General features: G+C 39.3%; 1 protein-coding gene across 2 annotated transcripts in view; it reads right to left on the reverse strand.

Moving 5' to 3' along the window:
• ndrg4 (NDRG family member 4) overlaps positions 1-21788 on the reverse strand; it is an 86841-nt gene extending 65053 nt beyond the window's left edge. Inside the window, exons 1-3 of one of the 2 annotated variants that reach the window (XM_060927036.1) lie at positions 21659-21671; positions 19801-19874; positions 7680-7770 (exon numbers count right to left, since the gene is read on the reverse strand). In XM_060927036.1, the coding sequence (XP_060783019.1) occupies positions 7680-7770; positions 19801-19874 (165 nt within the window). In that variant the 5' untranslated portion in view covers positions 21659-21671. Of the gene's footprint in view, positions 1-7679; positions 7771-19800; positions 19875-21658 lie in introns of both variants that reach the window. The other variant, XM_060927037.1, reaches the window with a different exon arrangement.
• Positions 21789-22053: the final 265 nt, after the last annotated feature.

Here is a 22053-nt window from a genome sequence, read left to right on the forward strand (position 1 = left end):
TTCTCTGGGCACTCGTAATCAATGTCCAACAGGAAAAGGACAGACTAGGTAGAGACTGAACCCTAACATTGTTGGGGGCTTGTCCGGGATACAGCCGGTGGGTAAGAGTTTTAAGGACTGAGGTGGGGTTTACATTAGACCGTATCAGCGGATCATCAGATTAACGTTTTTAAAACGATTAGTGTGCACACAGCAACGCCAATACACAATTTGCATGCACACAGCAACGCCAATACACGGATACGCTCAGCTCCGCAGGCATCCTGCGCTCCAAATCACTCCGCCCTGAACAGCGAGTGCCCTCTGGAGGGTGCGCACTCCGGCCCTGCGCAGCTCACAGAGCGCGCGAGTGGAGCGCACGAGCAGTGATTTGGGACTGAGCCGCTGTGTGTGTGATCTCAGTGCATGTCGGGCATGCGCGTCACTTACCACTTGCAAGTGGAAGGATGGCAAGCCTAAAGACAATCATAACTACACAATGGGCAGTATTTGCATCAGTATTTGCAGTATTTTCATACTTTTATATTCTTTAATGAAAGGTGATACAAGGCGGAAGTCCGCGCCGTTTTTCAGCAGTCGCGTCACATGACCAACGCCAGCGAATCAGGAAGGTGGATGTCACAGTGACGTTGTCCAATGACGACGCCAGCTAGAGCTCAGCACAGCGTATCCGCGTATTCTCAATGTTTACACAGCACCGGACCAGACACGATCTGGATTGAATACGTGGACCCTGGCGGATTCCCGTTTCCCGGCGTTTCCAGGCGTTTTAATGTAAACGGACAGTGCATCCGCGAAGAAAACGAGACAGATACGGTCTAATGTAAACTTGGCCTGAGTGTTGTAGTGCTAAGTATTAGTTAATGAGTGTGCACACACTCAAAAAAAAAAAAATTGGATTTACTTAACCGAGTTATGGCAACCGGTCCCACGAAACTGTGTTAATTTAGATGTATTGAATACAGTTATGTTGAGTTATTCAAAACATAACTGTATTCAATACATCTAAATTAACACAGTTTCGTGGGACCGGATGCCATAACTCGGTTAAGTAAATCCAATGTTTTATTTTTTTGAGTGCAGGTTACTGTGATTCGTTTTCTTTTTCCCTCTAAAATGTTTGTTTTTTACTTGAATTTTGTTGGTCGCTGTATCACATTAAAGATAGAAAACTATATGACATGATTTATCTTGACTACATTTTTTACATCACAAAAATCAGCAATTTTAACAGGGGTGTGTAGGCTTTTTTATATCTGGAACAGTACTGGTTATGTATTAATATCTTGTGAACTCATTCTGTTAATTAATCAGCCAAAACTTTGGGGTAGTTCAGTAACTACAGACCAGTCACAATTCACAATTCAAAGCCAGTAACAGGTTCTTTTGAGATCACATGATCCAAATCAAGATATTTTAGCAGTGTGATATTATAAAAGTGATGATGATGATGATGATGGTCTTGCAGGAGGTTCATCCACTCAAACACGGACATGACTGTGGCATGTGCTAATAAAGTTATGAATTTTATAAACATAATGCAATCTGGATGTTTCAAATCACAGGTGAAAAAGTAAAAAAATATAGACTGCTTACTGTATACTGCTTGGTTAATTTTTATTTATAATATGTCCTGTGTTCAGGTTTAGTTTGGAATTGGGTGTGCTCAAAAATAAATATTCAAAAGGGTATCAAACTTAAAATAAATATTCAAAAGGGTATCAAACTTAAAATAAATATTCAAAAGGGTATCAAACTTACCCATACCTTATAATTTGAGTTAACCTAGACTGTTTCCAAATAGACTTTTCATAATGTAAATTATATTTTTAATACTGCGTAAACCATGACACTAAATAACAGAATGAGTTAACAAGATGTTATTTAAAGGAGATACGCAGAACCATGGCCTCACTTTTTGTTTATAAATGCCTTGAGACCTCAAGAATGGCATAGGAATAGTTTTAAGCCTTAACAATGAATCTAATATAGTAATTCTGATGATTAAAGTGATTCATATAGGTAGCGGTCCGAGTGAATGACATTGACATCTGTGACGTCACAGCAGAAAGGCTATCAGTCTCATCGCCATTTCCGCTATACTAAAACACAGAGCTGACTGCAACTTCAATCCTCCATTTTGAGCTAATTTATCACTATGCCACGTAGATGTGTTGCTGGTGGGTGCAGCAACACGACAGAAGGTGGATTTATGTTCCATTCATGGCTCAAGAATGTTCAAACTGCAAAGATTTGGATGCGTTTTGCAATAAATTCATGGATTGGGCGGCTATGAAGTGGTCTCTCCTCTGCTCTGCGCATTTTACCGACGATTCGTACGAAACCTCTGATCTGTTGAGGAGCGTTGGCTATAAGCCCGTATTGAAAGAGGGTGCAGTACCAACAATTAAAGGAAAAGAAAACTACAAGAAAAGGAAAGTAAGTTCAGTTGCACCAGTTCTCCCGGAGCGTGAGCTGAGCAGTAATAGCGGAGTACTCAGTATAGAGAAAATGGAGAATGAGTGGACCAGTCATCAGATTTCTCCACTGGATATGCCCCCCCGCTGGATATGCTTGCCTCAGCAGCAATATCTTGCCCTTACGTGGAAGAAGTGAATGAACGAAGAACTGAAAGTCAGATTGTTTCAAAACAATCGGCCACAAGCTCGGCCTTCAAGAAGCGAGAACACAGACGGGTAAGGTGCGATTCTCATTTGGTTACATAAAAACAACAACAACAACACTTGTTGTTTACCTGCATTTAGATTAATACATGTAACTTGTATTGTGTGTTTAAGTTACCGGTATAAAATTATTTAATTTGCTTCAGAATGTGATTGTCTCAGTTCATCTGATTATTTAATTAGCCTTTTATGTTTTATCAGTGAAAATGCATGCATGTACATGTATGTTGCACAAGTTATAACACCTATCCTGTTTTAATGAGAGTCACATGAGACTGTCAGTTCAGTTCCATCCAGTTCTCTAGACGGCTTTGTTCTCTGGCTTTATTTCGTAAGGTGGGGGCCTCCGTGGCCGATATGTTACTATTGGATTCATTTTCCGATGGTTCAAACTGGTTCTACGTGTATAGCAGTAGCATGTACACACACTCCAATTTCAGGACTATCACAGTCACATGTATTACTATCTGAGGAATCCAAAGAATCTCCAATAAATCTGAACAAAGACGCCATTGCAACCACTCTCGCCTGCTGAGTCTGGCGTTGGTCTATAGCACCGGTTCCCGCCGTGACGTCACCTACTCAGGGCTGGCTGGCTCAGTGGGGCAGCTCGAATGCCAACTTTGGAGTCGATTTTAACTCTCAAAAAATATATATATTTTATTCCCAATTATGCAGCATACAAGAGTTAAGGATGGAGATACTATCCACTCAGAAATGTATTTAAAAATAAAGGTTTTGCATATCTCCTTTAATACGTCATTATTACTATTATTAATGGCTGTTCATATATGACTCAGTTGACTGCTTATTATTTCCTGATGTGCTAAAGATCAGTTCATGTGTTAATTCATTATTATTAAAGCATTCGTTAAGTATTAGTATACTGCTTATTTGTGGACCTTATAGTAAATTGTTACCCATGACGTAATGAAAGGGCATTCAGGTTCTGTTCTCTGATGCAACACATCAGCAATCAACTATTTCTGCCCCAGTCTCTATCTGAAGAGCACATGGGTCAATCATGACTGTAAACACAGTCAGAATGAGATTCAGTTCAGAATCAGGATATTGTTGGCCTGATTTATTGTATCTTCATAGACTTGGATCACCGCAGAGTTTAGTATCTATTCATTCATCTGGCTGATGCTTTTATTTCAAAGGGCTGAGTGAGGCAGAATCCAAACCAAGCATTGAGCTGGGCACAGGGATAAGGGCTGGGATTTAAACTCAACCACAAAACTTAATGGAAAACTCCATCCTGAAACCCAGTAAATATTATGTTTATATTGAAATAATTTTGATGTGTTTAATGTTTCCAATGTTGATTTGTTGGTTGGCGAGAATTTAGCGATTTTCTTCTGTGCTGACATCACAGGGGGACATTGCTAGTTCCATTACAATGGTGTTTAATAACAGAAGAAATTGAAACAGGTTTCTCTTTCATCACCTAAAAGCAAAAGAGCAAGAGCTGCCCCGACAGACGAAATAACTAAAGTGCTGCTGCATCACTCTCTTTGTTGAGTGGTTAAGGTTCAAACCCCAGGTCAGACAGAGAACCATGGTGGGTCACTTGTCCATGGCACCTTCCCATTTATGGCTGGATAAAAGCCTCTGCCAATTGTCAATCAAGGAAAACACTAAGCTCTGCAGTGTCGTGATCCTCCAAAAGAGGAGAGTTACACCAAGATACTCTAAAATTGAATTCTGAAAAGCTCATTCACTTCTAATCTACTGTTCGACGAAGTGGGCGTGGCCTGTGCATTTGTTACCAGGATGCACCCCCCGCTGGTCCGGTGGCGGCGTGTCACACCGAGCCAATGGCGAGCGATCTCATGCCACTTGCGAGTAGGGCGTGCTGGCTGGGGGCAGGGTCCTGCATTCACACATGCTCCTCTCGCCTGCCTCATTACACATAAACACGTGTTACAGGAAAAATACACAGTGTCCTGTATATGTGTGGACTATGACATGTGCTGTACTGCATACAAATTTCGCCTTGCCTGGCAATAGAATTTTCAGTGTTACTTTAGTGCCAAGCTGTTATAACCTTCTTGAACTTGCTGAAGTGACCTACCAAAAAACCCAAATATGCAAAATATGTGTGGTGGGCTGGGAAAACCCTTCATGTGGTGAAATGTTCACGTATTCTACTATATATAGTTCTGAAAATACAAACACTTGTTTCATGAACTCTAAAGTAATAGCAATTTAAAATCTGGTTACTTCCAAAAGTGAAAAGTGAGAAAACAGTATTTAACGATTTCATTCCAATTCCTGAAAGACACCAACACATTGACTGTCTAAAAGCAACTAATATTTAACAGTTATTCCACGAAATTGAGTCGTACATGAGCTGATAGCCGACGAGATGCGTAGCGCCGAGTTGGCTATAAGCCATATACGATGAGATTGAGTGGAATGACTGTTTTATTCTATCCACATTCACTGGATTTTGAGAAATGGAGCATTTTTATTTTTTGCAAATTCGATAAATAAAAACTTTCTGCAAAACGTCCGACAAAATAATTTCCGCTTAGAATGTAAACAAACCGGCAAAATGACAGTAGCAATTTGTGAAAAATGCTATAATAATAATTCTTGAAAAATGAAAAAGATATGTTCTTACCATCAAATATTTTCATTCCATATTTTGTTGCTGCTTTTTTTTTTGTATTTTTTTGGGTTTTGTCTTCAAATAGAGTTTTTATTTTGCCGGTTGGTTCAGCAACACACTCCGCCATTTTCTTCTTCTTCTTTACGTTTTTGTTTTTGTGTGTGTGTGTGTTTGCCAAACCAACTTAAAGGTGCATTACCGCCAACGACTGGGCTGGAGTTTGGAACAGGAGATATTGGGGGGGGGGGGGGGGGGGGGGGACTATATCCTTTTAGCTATTTCTGTTTCTTTTAAATACTTGACAACAAAGTGATATATCTGACTGGATGTGCTCCACCATTTTGTTTTTCCCTACTCGAGCTGATAGCCTAGTAGTAGAGTAGCCAATCAGAGTGCATGATTGCTCATATCCAGTGAACATGGATAGAATAATTATTGATTTAATTTGCATTTAATTAAATTTGTGGCAAATATTTCCTGAAGTAAAAGTTGATTGATCACTTTTTGCTCTTACATTGGTTGTGAAAAATTCACTGAGTTTTGTTCTCTTAGTTAAATTTCTCATCATTTTTGATTCGCACTTAATAATTACAGGTTTGTCCTCTGCCATTTTTCCAGTGTAAACGAGTGAGTCCGTGCATTATCGGTAATTTGACACCTGGTATTCGTTCTGTTCTCCTTTGCCATGTAACAACAACTTGATCAAAGCATGTTGTTCAATGTGTGAAAAAATGCGCTTAGCTAGCAGGCTAGCAATTTTTTTATTTATATAAATTTTTTAAACTTTTTTTTTTTAGTCATGACTGTTTTTACAGCTATGTTTGTTAAACTGGTTCCTTAGTGTAATTTTTGCATGCACAAAATATAGGCACATAACAATAATGACATTTCTGCATCCTTTCAGTGAAATATACTGTATCTATGTTTTCAGAATTCAGCCGCAGCAATGATCGATAAGTTTTCCCAGACTACCACAGATATAACACATGCATCACTTCACTCCATTACTTCAAACAGCTGGTATAAATATAAATTTTAAGTTTTATAGTCTAGAAATAATCTATTAAATCTAATGTAGTCTATATTTTTTAACTATGTGGCTTCTTTGTTTGGATCAAGCCCAGTTCCTCGTGTTTGTGATTTTGACCTTTTTTCCTGGACATTATTTGATGGCAGTACCAGGCTGTGAGTGTCTGACTGAGGAGTCCATTTATAAATATACAGTACCAGTCGAAAGTTTGGACTTGCCTAGTAATTCAATGTTTTTTCTTTATTTTTATGAAGTAAAAGACACTTTATGTCTTAAAGTAATGATGGATGTCGTTTCTCTTTACCTAGTTGAACAGTTCCTTACATAATATGGATTACTACAGTTGTGGAATAGGGCTATTTGCTGTATTTTTATTATTTACTATTTACTCTTTGATCTCAAACGCATTACGAAGGCAAGAAACTCATCCACTAATTAATTTTTGACGAGGCAGACCTGTTAACAGAAAAGCATTCCAGGTGACTACCTCATGAAGCTGGTTAAGATAATGCCAATAGTTTGCAAAGCATCATCAAGGTAAACGCTGGCTACTTTGAAGAATCTAAAATATGTAACATTTTGATTTTTTTTAACGCTTCTTTTGTTTGCCGTATTATTTCATATATGTCCCCGATGTTATTTCATAGTTTCGATGTCTTCAGTGTTGTTCTACAATGCCGAAATTACAAAATACAGAAAAACCTATGAATGAGTAGGGGTGTACAAACTTTTGACTGGTACTGTATGTGAATTGCTTCTCTTGCAGCTATCAGTCATATTTTGAATACTATTTGTGTTCGTAAATTTCCAGAAGCCTTAAACAAACAAACAAACAAACAAACAAACAAACAAACAAACAAACAAACAAACAAACAAACAAACAAACCTAGCCAGATCCATTGCATGGCAATATTTCAAATCACAGTTCAAAGGGTCTTTGTTCTCAAATTATATAATTATGTATAGAAACACTTCGGCAATCACCCACAGCTTTAATTACTTGCTGTTTTGCGTCATTCACTGTATGTGGCTTGGAATCCAACACACTTTATGTGCTCAAGTAACAGAATGTTCCAAGCTATAAAAACAGGTTTTCGTAAAGGTGTTATTTTCAACACCATTATTTTAGATGACGTTGTTCTTGCCCCCACATTTCATGCTTCTCAGATCCTGTTAGTAACCTCTATATGCTGAAACTGGAATGTGGTGTTATGTGCGTACAGAGAGATACAAAATCATCCACACACAAAATGAGGACATCCAAATCTCTACCTCATCCACTATATTTAGATACATTGAATGTAGCAAGAACACACACACACACACACACACACACACACACGCTCACCATTTCTGTGTCCTGGCCTCTGGTTTCTGGAAGTAGCGGCTTCTCCTCGATGAATTGCTGTTCCTTCATGCCAGCCATCTTGGAGAGCAACCTGAAATCACCATAGCAACAGGCAAATACCTGAGATTAGTATGGCTGTTTCAGAGCATCCTCTTACAACATCAGGTTTATCTCTCAGCATCCAAAATCAACATATGCCCCACATTATGCATACAATACACACCTTATGAAGTAAATAGGGATAAATTAACTCCAGTGGTGTGTGTGTGTGTGTGTGTGTGTGTGTGTGTGTGTGTGTGTGTGTGTGTGTGTGTGTGTGTGTGCTTGCTATATATTGAGGACCGGCATACAGTTGTGGTCAGAAATTTACATATAGTGACGTGAATGTCATCTTGGATACGAATATCATGAAAATATTGGGTTTTCAATGATTTCTCTGAACTGTTCCTTTTCTGTGGTGAAATGATTGTACAAGATATTTCTTTAATAGAAAAAAAAACATGAATTTGGTGCAAAAGTTTTAATTTATTTTGGGCTTTCTGAAATCAACACCTAGTCAAAATTATACATACATGGTCAAAAATGTACATACACTCACTTAGATTATTAATTCAGAGGTGCTGAGACTTCCAAAATGTCTCTTATCTTGCCAAGGCCGAGGTCTCTTAACTTCCTGTTAGTGATCATGCTTGACTACAGCTGTTAGCTTCTCTGTGCCTTCATAAAAGGGTTTGTTTACAGCACTCAGTGGATTGGCCAACACATAGTAAAATGGGAAAGTCCAAGGAGCTCAGTGCAGATCTGAGAAAGAGGATCGCAAATGTACACAACTCACAAATGTCTCTTAAAGCTATTTCTAAACAACTGCAGATCCCAGGATCAGTTCGAACAATTGTATGTAAGTTATTGGGAGGTGTAGTCACTTTGCCAAGCCAGTTTGCTTCAAGAAAACCCAAACTGCCACCCTCAGCTGAAAGGAAATTGGTTTGAATGGTCAGGAACAACCCAGGAACCACCATAGCACAGCCCTGCCATGAACTGGAAGCTGATGGATCACTGTCTACAGTTCAGTGAGTTTTATATCACCATGGACTAAGAGGCTGCTATTCAAGAAATAACCCCCTGCTCCAAAATTGACACCTTCAAGCTTAACTAAAGTTTGAAGCTGACCACACAGACAAAGAAAAAGCCTTCTGGAGGAAAGCTGTATGGTCACATGAGACAAAGATTGAGTTGTTTGGCCACAATGACCACCATGTACAGAGGGACACTGTACCAGCTGGTGGTGGTGGTAGGATCATCATGCTCTGGGGCTGTTTTGCTGCCAGTGGAACTGGTTCATTGCACAAAGTGGATGGAATAATGAAGAAGGAGGACTACCTCAGAATTCTTCAGTATAACCTCAAACCACTGGAAACTTGAACATGATTGGAAGTCACAACAGGACAACGAACCCAAACACACATCAGAGTTGGTTGTGGAGGATAAAGCAGGCTTAAAACAGCAGTTTTAACATTAAGCTTAAAACAAGTCCTGACTTCAACCCTACTGAAAATATATGGACCGTGCTTATAAGTTGAGTCCATACCAAGAAAAAAAAATTAATTGAACTCTATCAATTCTACCATGAAGAGTCGTGAAATATCCAACCAGATTTCTGCCAGCAGCTTGTTCATGGTAAACAAAATTGGTCAAGGTGAATCTTGCGAAGAGACATTTTACCCAAATATTAGGTGTGCTGTATGTATACTTTTGACCCTGTGTTGATTTCAGAAAACCCAAAGAAAATTGTGCACCAAATTCTAGTTGTTGTTGTTGTCTTTAAAAGATGTAAGCTGTACAATCATTCTGCCACAGAAAAAGGACAGTTCAGAGAAATCACTGAAAGCCCAAATATTGCCGTGACATTCATATCCAAGATGACATTCATGTCACTGTATGTAAACTTCTGACCACAACTGTACGTTTATTACCAGAGTTAGGACATTTTTGGGAAGTGAGGACATGTTGGCTGGTCCTCACTTCTTCAAAGGGCTGTTTGAGGGTTAAGACTACGTTTTAAGGTTCAGGTTAAACGTTATTTTTTCGAAGAACAAATTAAAAACTAAATCTTAATAAATTTAAAATGAACTTTGCAGAGATTCAAAATTCTGGCTTTTGTTAAAATCATATAGTTTCCTTTTCACCATATATCAATTATTTGTTAACAAAAATTAACTGGGGGTTAACTTGGTAACTTTCAGTTCATTTAGCCCCTAAGCACAAAACTTATAAACAACAATTTCTTTCTTCTTCTTTTTTAAACATTGAATGTTTTTATAACTCTACTGTAATCCGTGTTTCTCTTGTGTTTCTTCTAATGTGCACAGATTATATATGATACGAATTAAAATTTTGGACACACAAGATTGAATATATATTATTCACTGATTTTAAAATACAACCCCAATTCCAAAAAAGTTGGGACAAAGTACAAATTGTAAATAAAAATGGAATGCAATAATTTACAAATCTCAAAAACTGATATTGTATTCACAATAGAACATAGACAACATATCAAATGTCGAAAGTGAGACATTTTGAAATTTCATGCCAAATATTGGCTCATTTGAAGTTTCATGACAGCAACACATCTCAAAAAAGTTGGGACAGGGGCAATAAGAGGCTGGAAAAGTTAAAGGTACAAAAAAGGAACAGCTGGAGGACCAAATTGCAACTCATTAGGTCAATTGGCAATAGGTCATTAACATGACTGGGTATAAAAAGAGCATCTTGGAGTGGCAGCGGCTCTCAGAAGTAAAGATGGGAAGAGGATCACCAATCCCCCTAATTCTGTGCCGACAAATAGTGGAGCAATATCAGAAAGGAGTTCGACAGTGTAAAATTGCAAAGAGTTTGAACATATCGTCATCTACAGTGCATAATATCATCAAAAGATTCAGAGAATCTGGAAGAATCTCTGTGCGTAAGGGTCAAGGCCGGAAAACCATACTGGGTGCCCGTGATCTTCGGGCCCTTAGACGGCACTGCATCACATACAGGCATGCTTTTGTATTGGAAATTACAAAATGGGCTCAGGAATATTTCCAGAGAACATTATCTGTGAACACAATTCACCGTGCCATCTGCCGTTGCCAGCTAAAACTCTATAGTTCAAAGAAGAAGCCGTATCTAAACATGATCCAGAAGCGCAGACGTCTTCTCTGGGCCAAGGCTCATTTAAAATGGACTGTGGCAAAGTGGAAAACTGTTCTGCGGTCAGACAAATCAAAATTTGAAGTTCTTTATGGAAATCAGGGATGCCGTGTCATTCTGACTAAAGAGGAGAAGGACGACCCAAGTTGTTATCAGCGCTCAGTTCAGAAGCCTGCATCTCTGATGGTATGGGGTTGCATTAGTGCGTGTGGCATGGGCAGCTTACACATCTGGAAAGACACCATCAATGCTGAAAGGTATATCCAGGTTCTAGAGCAACACATGCTCCCATCCAGACGACGTCTCTTTCAGGGAAGACCTTGCATTTTCCAACATGACAATGCCAAACCACATACTGCATCAATTACAGCATCATGGCTGCGTAGAAGAAGGGTCCGGGTACTGAACTGGCCAGCCTGCAGTCCAGATCTTTCACCCATAGAAAACATTTGGCGCATCATAAAACGGAAGATATGACAAAAAAGACCTAAGACAGTTGAGCAACTAGAATCCTACATTAGACAAGAATGGGTTAACATTCCTATCCCTAAACTTGAGCAACTTGTCTCCTCAGTCCCCAGACGTTTACAGACTGTTGTAAAGAGAAAAGGGGATGTCTCACAGTGGTAAACATGGCCTTGTCCCAACTTTTTTGAGATGTGTTGTTGTCATGAAATTTAAAAATCACCTATATTTTCTCTTTAAATGATACATTTTCTCAGTTTAAACATTAGATATGTCATCTATGTTCTATTCTGAATAAAATATGGAATTTTGAAACTTCCACATCATTGCATTCCGTTTTTATTTACAATTTGTACTTTGTCCCAACTTTTTTTGGAATCGGGGTTGTATTTAATAAAGGCATTAAAGGCAAAGAAAGAAAGAAAGAAAGAAAGAAAGAAAGAAAGAAAGAAAGAAAGAAAGAAAGAAAGAAAGAAAGGTCAGAATTAGGCTTAGGCGTTTAGTTGGGATGGTTAAGGTTAGGGTAAAGGGTTTGGAGAATGCATTACATGAGTGAGTGTCCCCATAAAGATAGAAGTGCAAGAATGTGTGTGTGTGCATACGTGTGCGTGTGTGCGTGTGTGAAGCCATGCAGGCCTGAACAGCTCCATCACTTAGCAGGATGCCTATTCAGTAGAAAACAACAACCCAGCCTGCTAATGCTAATCAATCTAGCTGAATGGACTCAACAGGCTGTGATTCACTGCAGGTCATTTCACTGATTCACACAGCCAAACATTAGCATTGTGCTATTTCATCATGCTATAGCATGCAGATACATACTTCATAATGCACCTATTCTTAAGTAGACATGACAGAAAAAATCACATAAAATTATTCCTCAGACAGCAACAGTGAGAAACAAAGCAGCACTTCAGCCAATGGTGAGGAAGCATAAACAAACTTATGGACGTTTAACTCACGAAAAAGTCCTTCCCTTTACATGAGGGCTGTCAAAACAATTATCACACTTCAAATACTATGACCAGACCCAAATGATCATAATGACGCATTTAATGTTTAAAAAAATACACATTCGATGTTTGAGATCACAAAATCTACTTTTAGTCACCTAATGACAGTCTGTTGAAAGCTTTCACTGTTTCTTTTTGAAACAGGAAACAAGAACTGAATAAATATAAAATATATAATGATAAAATTGAGCTACTGTAAACATAAAAATAATTCTGCAAGTAAATGAACAAAACAGATTACTGTTAGTAAAGGGATTAAAATTAATATGAAACATTAAACTTTATGATTAAATTATGATTTTCTTATGATTAGAAATAATGATTACTGTGAGTAAAGGAATAAAAATACATTTGGAATATTAATGTTTAAGATTAAATCATGATGCCACCTCTTTCTTTCTTTCTTTCTTTCTTTCTTTCTGCTTTAGAAACTAACACAATTTTTCTGTGACTTTTCTGTGACTTTTGTGGTACGAATGCACAATGCAGCACTACTGCTAATGTCTCCTGCAACACAATATTGTATTGACAGAATGTACTGACAGAAGCTTTGCGAATCACAGATGACCTCCAGTCAGGCGTTGCTTAAAAAGTGCACCTACAGGACTGTGCAAAAGTCTTAGGCACCTAATTTTTTCCACACAAACTTTGTTATAGATTTCTATTTTCTGATTTCTACATTATCGAGTCAGTCCAAAAACATTTGAGTTCCGAACATTCGTTTTTTTCCAGCACAAAATTAAATGTTACAGAAAAAAAAAGTTTGTATCTGAGTAGCATATTGCATAAGAGACCACTTTTCAGATTAAAAAAGAAAACATAATGAAGGTTACTGGGTTTTGGTGCAAAATTAAGAAGCAAGTGTGACAGTCAAAGTGTCCAGAAGAACTGTGGCTGGTTCTGTAAGATGCTCAGTAAAACCTACAGCTCATTTCCTTATCAAACTGCACTCATTGGACCCAAGACTATTTTTTTTTAAAGCAAAGGGTCGTCTCACACCAAATATTGACTTTGTTTCATTTATTATGGCTTACTGATTACTGTTTATAGTATTTTTTAAATGTTGAAACATTTCATTATTTTTAAGCCATTTTTGGTCGACAGCATTTCTTTACATGTGCACAGTACTGTACATCATTGGTTTATCTGATAAAAGGGTCAATAAGTTTGGCTATAAGCTAAGTATACGGTTATAAAGTGGCTATTGAGTGTTTGTTGTCATTCTATTATTTGTTAGGATTTTTTTTTATTTGCTGCAACAAATTAATTTCCTGTTTGGGATCAATAAGATTATCTCATCATACTGATAAAATATTCAATATGGTTCTCCATGTTCTGTAGGGTTTTTTCCCCCCTGTAATTTATTGGCAGTCAACCATTTGACTGTGATGGTGTGAGAATGATTCAGCAGCACTTGAGGGGTTGATTAGTTTGGTTGCATAACAGCAGACAAAAATCACACAATCACAGCCAAAGTGTTGGGTAACTGTGACAACAGCGGCCAGCATGCATTCTCTCTCTTTCTCAAATGTGTTAATGAAGAGGCCTGAAAACAAGAAGCTCTTTCACTCAGGACCAAGTCCCACTAAACTTGTTACATTATTCATCAAGTTAAATCCAGTTGGACAGTCCCCCCCCCCAGAAATAGCCTTTTCCTCACATAAAAGACTTCCTAATGGACGACTGTCTAAGTGTTCATCAGACCTGCTTCCTTATTGACCCTCTTCTATCCAAATTCATAAACCAACCTGCCATTAATGCTGACTCACAGATGTTTATGAGTCATTCTCAGATCCTGAAAAGAGACATCCGACATCCGTATTGTCTCATATTTGCCCCTCGCCCAAAATAGCACCTCTGTCACATCAAACCATGATGACTTACACAAGCTTTTTATTGGACTCCGCACCCATGCCAATGTTGCTATGGCAACGTCAAGCAGCATTGGCGAACCCTGCTGGGTTGTTCTGTTATTTCTGCATCGAACCTTGCCAGTGCTTCCAATATGCATACTGTTTAACATGCTATTTTAAGCTTTGAAGCTACTGTATTTCATGAAATAGCTTAAAATGGTAACGTGACCTTTTACATTTTTAAAGCCTACGTTCTGTTTCGATACTTTTATTAACTTTCTGTGCAACTTTCATCTGATGGCCTTCTCTAAGAAAGATATACGCCCCCCCCCTCCACTCTGAATTTACACAGGATCTGACTTTAACTTAGGAAAACAAAAGCTGCACAAATACGCTGCCTTCCTAGGCAACCTACTGCTGAATGGGACACAGGGGTAGATAATATGCATGTTGTTTATAGGAACAAAACACAATCGGGCATGCTGTTATAGGAAAATCATCCAAGACAGGATGGTGTGATGCAGCTCAATGAGAAGTGGAGCTACTGTTACTACCCCAAGGTTGATTCTTTTCCAAAAATAGAATGTCCTCAAGTTTTTATCCAATTTATACCACATTATTTGTCAATACGTTTTTTATTTATTAAAGAATGCCATGTTATTTTTATCCATTATAATGACATTTAACATGGAACATTCTCTCTCCTGTCAGTCAGAACCACACTAGCCAATCGTGGGTATCATGCATAAACAACATGCATAAACAAGACTGTAGCTAGTGCCCTTAAATGCCATTTAATCCAGTTGGACACGCAGAGTTGCCCTGTGATGTTCATTGTGTAGCAGGTTGAAAAGATGCCAAGGAGGATGGTCAGTTCTTCAATTTGGTTATGTCATATGATAGAGGAGAACGAGCTAATGGGTGGGACTTGGCAATGACTAAACTTGGTGAAAATGGGCTGAAATTAATGAATAAAAAAAGAAATATGGTCAAAACATTGATCAGTGTTAAAGTGGTTAGAGTAAAGGGTTCTGTTGCATTCTGTTAAAATAATTCTTGCTGTTCGTATGGGGAATAAGTCTGACCTAGAATATCAAGTTCCAGTCAATGACTGAAAACTGGGCTGTGTGTGTGTGTGTGTGTGTGTGTGTGTGTGTGTGTGTGTGTGTGTGTGTGTGTGTGTGTGTGTGGCCAGGCATGTTTTTATATCTTGGTAGGAACCAAATGTCCTCACATGGATAGGAATATCTGATTGTTGTGAACTTGTAGGGATATTTGCCTGGTCCCCACAAGAAAAATTATGCTTTTTTATTTATGCGTTTAGTTGAAAAAAACTAAAAAGGTTTCCAAGGTGCAGGTTAGAGTTAGGTTTAGTTATAGGCATAGCATTAATTAGCTGCATTAAAAGGTCCTCACAAAGTTGGTAAGACAAGGACGGTGTGTGCAGTTGTGTATACGGTATGGGGCAACAGACTGAATTCTAATAACAGCGTCTGGCTGTCAGAAGCATCAGCAATTGGCTCAATAACCTGGCAACAATCAGAGACAAAATATTGACACTCCTCCAATCATGGCAAACCCAATAATGCCACAAAACAGCATCCTTCCTGTCATCTGGCCTGGTCTGTTTATTATTATGTTGGATCTTTAATAGCATAGACTCTAATCTGCAATCATATAAATGATAATGCTAAGGTATACAGAAAGACACTGGAAACTATCTTCATGCAGGGAAAATTTCCACAGGTAAATTTTTGATGATTTAAACATAGAACTAATGACATGGATCATGTTAATGGGGAAGATGAAAGACAGAAACCAGACCAGGTAGAGAACAGAAGCAGGAACTAGCAGGAATAAGCAGGAACTGTTGGGTTTTATACTGGGGAAGCCATGGACTAATGGTTAGAGAAGCAGCTTTGGGTTCGATTCCCTGGACCAGTAGGAATGGCTGAAGTGCCCTTGAGCAAGGCACCTAACCCCCAAATGCCATTTACAGAATGCAAGCTTAAGTCACAGGTTTAAGTCACACTGTGTTCTCAACTCCAGTCCTGTGGTTCTTGGACTCTCAGGCCATGGTGTCAGAGAGACCCTGTACCTCTGGAGGAATTTGCACTTCCAGATCTTGCAAGGTTTCAACATTTCCTAAACCTAATCTAGCAAATTATTTAGTATTTCATGTGTTAAGCCATATATGATGGTAGTTAGAAGCATTAAATCTGGGTTGGACAGTCAATTTGTTGGATTAGAGTTGAGATCTTGAGCTTGCTCTTTAGCATATTTGTTAAGGATTTCTGTTGACCAAATCCCAGATGGCTAGCAAAGAACAAAAGGCTGTTCTTCCAAAGCAGCTTATGTTCTTGAAGACCTTTAATTACACCTTGTACTAGAGAGGCAGGCAGAATCCAAACATGAATTCTAAGGCTACATCCACACGACAATGGCAACGAGACTTTTTTTTAGCGGGTAAAAAAAATATCGCGTCCACATGGGCAACGGATCAGTAAAATATCAGGTACATATGGCAACGCAACGCTTGCTGAAAACGATGCAATACACATGCCACACCTCTACGTGCGCTATAAGATGGTCCCATCGGAGACACCAGAACAACAGAAGAAGTAGGACGCATGCACATAAACCCCTTCTTCTACCCAGCGTGAATGAGTGAGTGCTGCTTGTTCTAGTCATGTGGTTGTGACGTCATCATAAACAAATCCGTTCTACTCATCCAGACAACTTTGCAACGGCACCGTTGCCAGATTTTTCCACTCTGGAAACCGTTCTCAAAAAGTGCCCCAAAACGCTGGTGCCGTGTGGACGCCAGGCCGAAACGATAAAAAGTTTTATCGGATTCACCTGAATCCGTTGCCGTGTGGACAGGGCCTAAAAGGAGGTATAGCTCAATTCCTTTCTTGACTTGGTGCTTTTACAGGATGAGCTGCTAGAGGGCGCTCCTCCAAATGGAACATGTTTTGACCTTTTTTGCATATGCTTTAAGCCTTTGTGATTTGAACCAGATTATTACTTCTCACATTGTACAAGACAGTAACACGAAAATCTTGGCTCGAATTCTACAACAGACTCTGTGATAGCACATTTGCTCTCCATCTCAGATATGATGAAGATCCTCCAAAGAGAGACCTGTGACAAAAGAATCACGTTCTGCTTGCATTGCACCAATTAGTGTGATCTGAAATGAAGAAAATGGAGTCACATATTTAGAAACATTCTTTAAGGTAGTGTTAAGGTTATAAGGATATTTTTTGTCCATGACCATGTTTGGTTTATGTTTTGCCCTGTTCACACTACAGCTCGTGATGAGTTTGCAAATACCAGGCGATGAAAAATTGGCAGCATTGCCACCAATCGTGCAATACATGGCGATTGTTCTCTAAGCTTCACGAGTTGTTTTTTGGTGTGTCTCTGCCTCGCGAGTGGCCAAAAACGTCATGAAAAACTTCAATGCATGCATTAAAATTTGGTTGTGATGTTTTCGTCAGCAAACTAAGCAGCGAATACTCGTGGATAGGTTTGGGAATACTTCCTGAAGCTTGGGGAACCTTCTTCGAGCCACTTGAGATGTATTTGTCTCAGACCCATGTCCATGATGCTCACAGGAGCTTCATCCACACAGTGGCTCGGCATAGCCTAACACTCCCCAAGACTTAAAAAATGCATTTACATTTGGGGTTCCTTCAGAGCGCATTGTGCATGCACTTGGGACCCAGTCATTATGGGAAACACCTGATGCTGATTTGAGCGCAGTCAGCACACGGGAAGGCGTGACAGTCGAGTGTTCACCTGTTGTGTGACTACAACTTTTAGCTCGCCATACATCGATACCAAAACACCTAATTTTTTTCACTGATAATCCATCGTAAAGCATTGCAAGCTGTAGTATGACTGTAGCTTAAAGTATCTGTAGTTGTCCCATGAAATTCACATCATTCTGTTCCACCATCTTCCTGTTGGTGGTTTTAGACGAGATTTGTCGCAACGATCACACTATATGGTTTTAATACTTCTAGATCTTGACAGTGTTGACTTTGATTAAAATGGCATTAAACTGATGGCCAAAGAATTATTTTACGATGTGTGATTTTTCTCATCTACAGCCACATTGGCTGAAAATTGTACAGTGTATACCAGGCTTTGTATCTTTTGACATGTCTACAAGCTCCTTTATTTTTCAAAACACCACTCTGTAACCTACATGGATTCTCCTTTGCAAATTCCAGTTCAGTGATGGATACAAAGATGGGCAGATTTAGAAAACGGTCCTATTAGAAAGATAACTACCAATCAGAAAATAGAAACACAGACTGTCCACATAATGTAAATTTCATATATAAGAATCTGCACATTCCTATGAAGTTGACTTGATCAAATATACCCCCTTGGCAGATCACAGTTGGTAGCAACCAAGCAAACAGTATCCCTGCAGGACATTGGCAACTATTTTGTCATCTTGCTTCCTGTACTCAGTTCAGACATCTTCATGGACTTCAAAGACTTAATCTGTATTGGAAAACGTTAGATTGCTTGCAATTTCAGCACCAGAAACATTGATTAAAAACATAAAAACAGTGAACTAAAGGGTGACGTTTTATGGCTGTTCACTTCACACCACTGATGGGAGTTTGGGTTATGGCCCACAAGCACAGTCCATCTATCTGGCTCTCAAGCCATAGCGTCAGAGATACCATGTGCCTCTGGAGGAATTTATGCTTCCAGCTCTTGTATACAGATTCTTGCCATGACGGATCAAAGGCTGAGAGACTGCACCAAGCCAGCAGATGGTAAAGCAGCATGTGGTTTTATACATGACTGATTTTACCACTGCCAAAAGACGGGGCATGTTTAAGATGTTTCTGATCAAACCTACCATGACAACGTCAGTCCACATTTCTTTATTAGTTACTTGGTTCCTCACCTTCAGTACACTGTAAAAAAAAATGTATTGAATCCTCTATTGATCCAGGTGCTTTGAAACCCCAATATGAACCAGGACTCTCAGGAACAGCCAGTGGATCACATAACATTGTCTTCGATAAGACAATCTCTTCAACTGCACCTGATCTTAGTGTGGGGTTTTTTTCTGAAAAATGTGAGAAACTTTTTATAGCATCTTCATTTCCATCACAGTCCAAAATTAATGCTGGGTATATGACTATAAGACCTGCAAACAAGTGCATTGTCAGCAAGTCGAAGCACCAATGCACTTTGTTCCACTGCCAATAAAACCCCACAGGGATGGAGGAGTGGCTGTTTATTCAAGTGATCTCAGATTTTCTTTTTTTGCATAAACTCTTGCACTGATTGGCCAGCAACTGAGAAACAGCAACTTAGCAATCCATCACTATTAACTTACAATCTATAGATGTGTCCCCATGCTGTGCAATGATTGGTTGCTTGCATGCAACACAGATCTATAAATGTATTCTCCTCAAGGTGACATGGGCAGACGTCACGGTTTTTGGGTCGATGGAATTTATGTGAAATAAAAGACGGACAAAAAGAAATGAAGGGATGGACTGAATGCTAGAAAACAAGAAAAGTCTACGAGCTACGTTTGCAGGCAGAACTACGTACATCGTCTGCAGCAGGCTCTGTGAAACCGTGCAGCTAGTCTTGGAGGGGAAGTTCCAGAACAATCCGGGCCCCATCTAGCAGTACAAAACAAGAACCGTTGAAGTTTGCACTACACACATCAAGAGCATTAAAATGTATATCTAAGGCATTTTTGTATTGAACTGCAGATGCAAAATGAGCATCCGGCGTCAGCATCATTCAGGGTTGAGGGAAAAAAGGCAAAGCAAAGCTAGGATGCTAAACAAGACCAGACAAAATGGGTGTCTTCATAAATGAAACTCTGAGATCGATTAGCTTTAGTTCATTTAAAAAAAAAAGAGGTAAAGCAACACCGCAGTATTATTCTAGACACTTAAAGATTTGTCTGACTTTCTGCAGTCCATACCTAACAAGGAAGATTCGAGTCCATGAGATATATAACTGAGGCAGAAAGAAAGTTGGCAAGACAGTGTGTGTTGCATCGTTATGTAACATGGAGCTGGCACTGCATGTGAGCATTCTCAGTAGTTTGTGTCCGAGAAATCCCACAGATGCCAGTTTTCTCAACAGTTTATTGCTGGATTATTAGTTCATTAGTTAATCTCAAGTCTTGTCAAATCATTCATGAACAAAACTATGATAATGTTTCTGGTTCAAAGGTTTGTTGAGACTCAGTAGAGGACGAAGGATTTGTTAGTTGAGCCCTAAAATATATGTGTGTGTACCGTATTTCTGTGCAGACTTAACGTGTGTATTGCAAAACGCTTGCTGTTCATCATCAGTATGACAAGACTGAACTTCAGCCAAATCACCCATATAAACAGTGTATCCACATATGTATGTATATACACAGTGGGTGCTTTAAAATATAGATTATACTGTGCATCTGTTGGAAACATGACAGTAGAGATATATTGCATTATCTTGGAACTGAGTCTCAACTGTGTTGTTATACAAATTTTTCCTGAAGAATATAATGAAACATGGTGTTACTGATATCAGAGAGAGGAATGTTTTATTATGTTAGTTACAGGTGCTTTCACTGTAACCCATACCAAAACATTTGAAAATGTTTAATTGCTTTGGCATCTCGACCCTGCTTAAGTCTAGCCTTACACAAACCATCACTAAAATTCAAACTGCATTGAATCAGCCCTTGATGCTGCGCGTATTTCACAAATCAGAGTGCAAGGGGATGCTGGGAGGGGCCAGTGGTTTCAAAACCTGATTTCCAAAAGCTCTGACCAATTGAAGCCAACTTAAAACGAGCCCCAGTTTGGGGCCATACCACCAGAGGAAAGTTCCAGCTCGGCGCTGCAGTCTGGCTTCTCCCCAGCTGCTCAGGCGTCAAATATGAAATGAAGTGCGGCTGGTGATTAGGTCGAAACCAGAGAGCCATTGTTATCGGTTAGTACACAGCCTCCAAATATATCCCAAGCACATAGCAGAGGCCGGATGAATCCCAGAGTACTACCTGTTAAATCTAAAGGTGTGTCCAGATTGATTTTCAGCAAGGTCCCTCTTGGCATCTGACGCAGCTCTTTTGCAGGTTAATAAATCTACTGTAACGACCTTCACTTCCTCAGCCAGACGTGTAGCAAATGCTCAAGAAGCTCATCATTCACACACTGTGAGCCTGAATGTACGTGTAGGAGTGTGCTGGGTGCTTGTAAAGGTCATTAAGGGGGCCTTAATCTGTCACACATTCTATCTCTCTCCAAGTGTCCTCCAACACGTAGCCATTTGCTACACACGCCAACAGAAAGTCAGCTAGAGCTTACAACACACTCACACACTTTGGAGGCTTGCATATTAGCTTCACAAATACAGGATACATTATACAAATAAATGAAGATATAAAGATCTGAATATCTCCTACCTGAAGGCTTAAGTGTCTGGTGTTTCTTCTGCGGAGTTGATTTCAGAGGGTTTGGCTTCTGTTTTTCTGCTTCTTCAGTCTGTCTGTGTATGTGTGTTTTGTTGAGATGCTTCTAGCCTGTGAGGGTTCTGCTTTCTGAACCTCTTTTTCTCTGTCTCTCTCCCTCGCTCGCTCCCTTCTTCGCTCCCTCCCACCATCCGTGGTAATAAACAGAGAGCACGTGTCGTTCTGGATGATGCAGCATGAGCACACAATATGTGAGCGAGACAGACAGAGAGAAAGAGATAGAGAGGGAGGGAGGAGACAAAGGGACTGAGGAAAGAATATAGGCTAAGGAGTAAAGAAAAAATGAATAACTGGGAACTGAAAGGATGGAAACTAGTAACATGGAAGGA

This window comes from Neoarius graeffei, chromosome 8, assembly GCF_027579695.1.
Source record: "Neoarius graeffei isolate fNeoGra1 chromosome 8, fNeoGra1.pri, whole genome shotgun sequence".
NCBI lineage: Eukaryota > Metazoa > Chordata > Actinopteri > Siluriformes > Ariidae > Neoarius > Neoarius graeffei.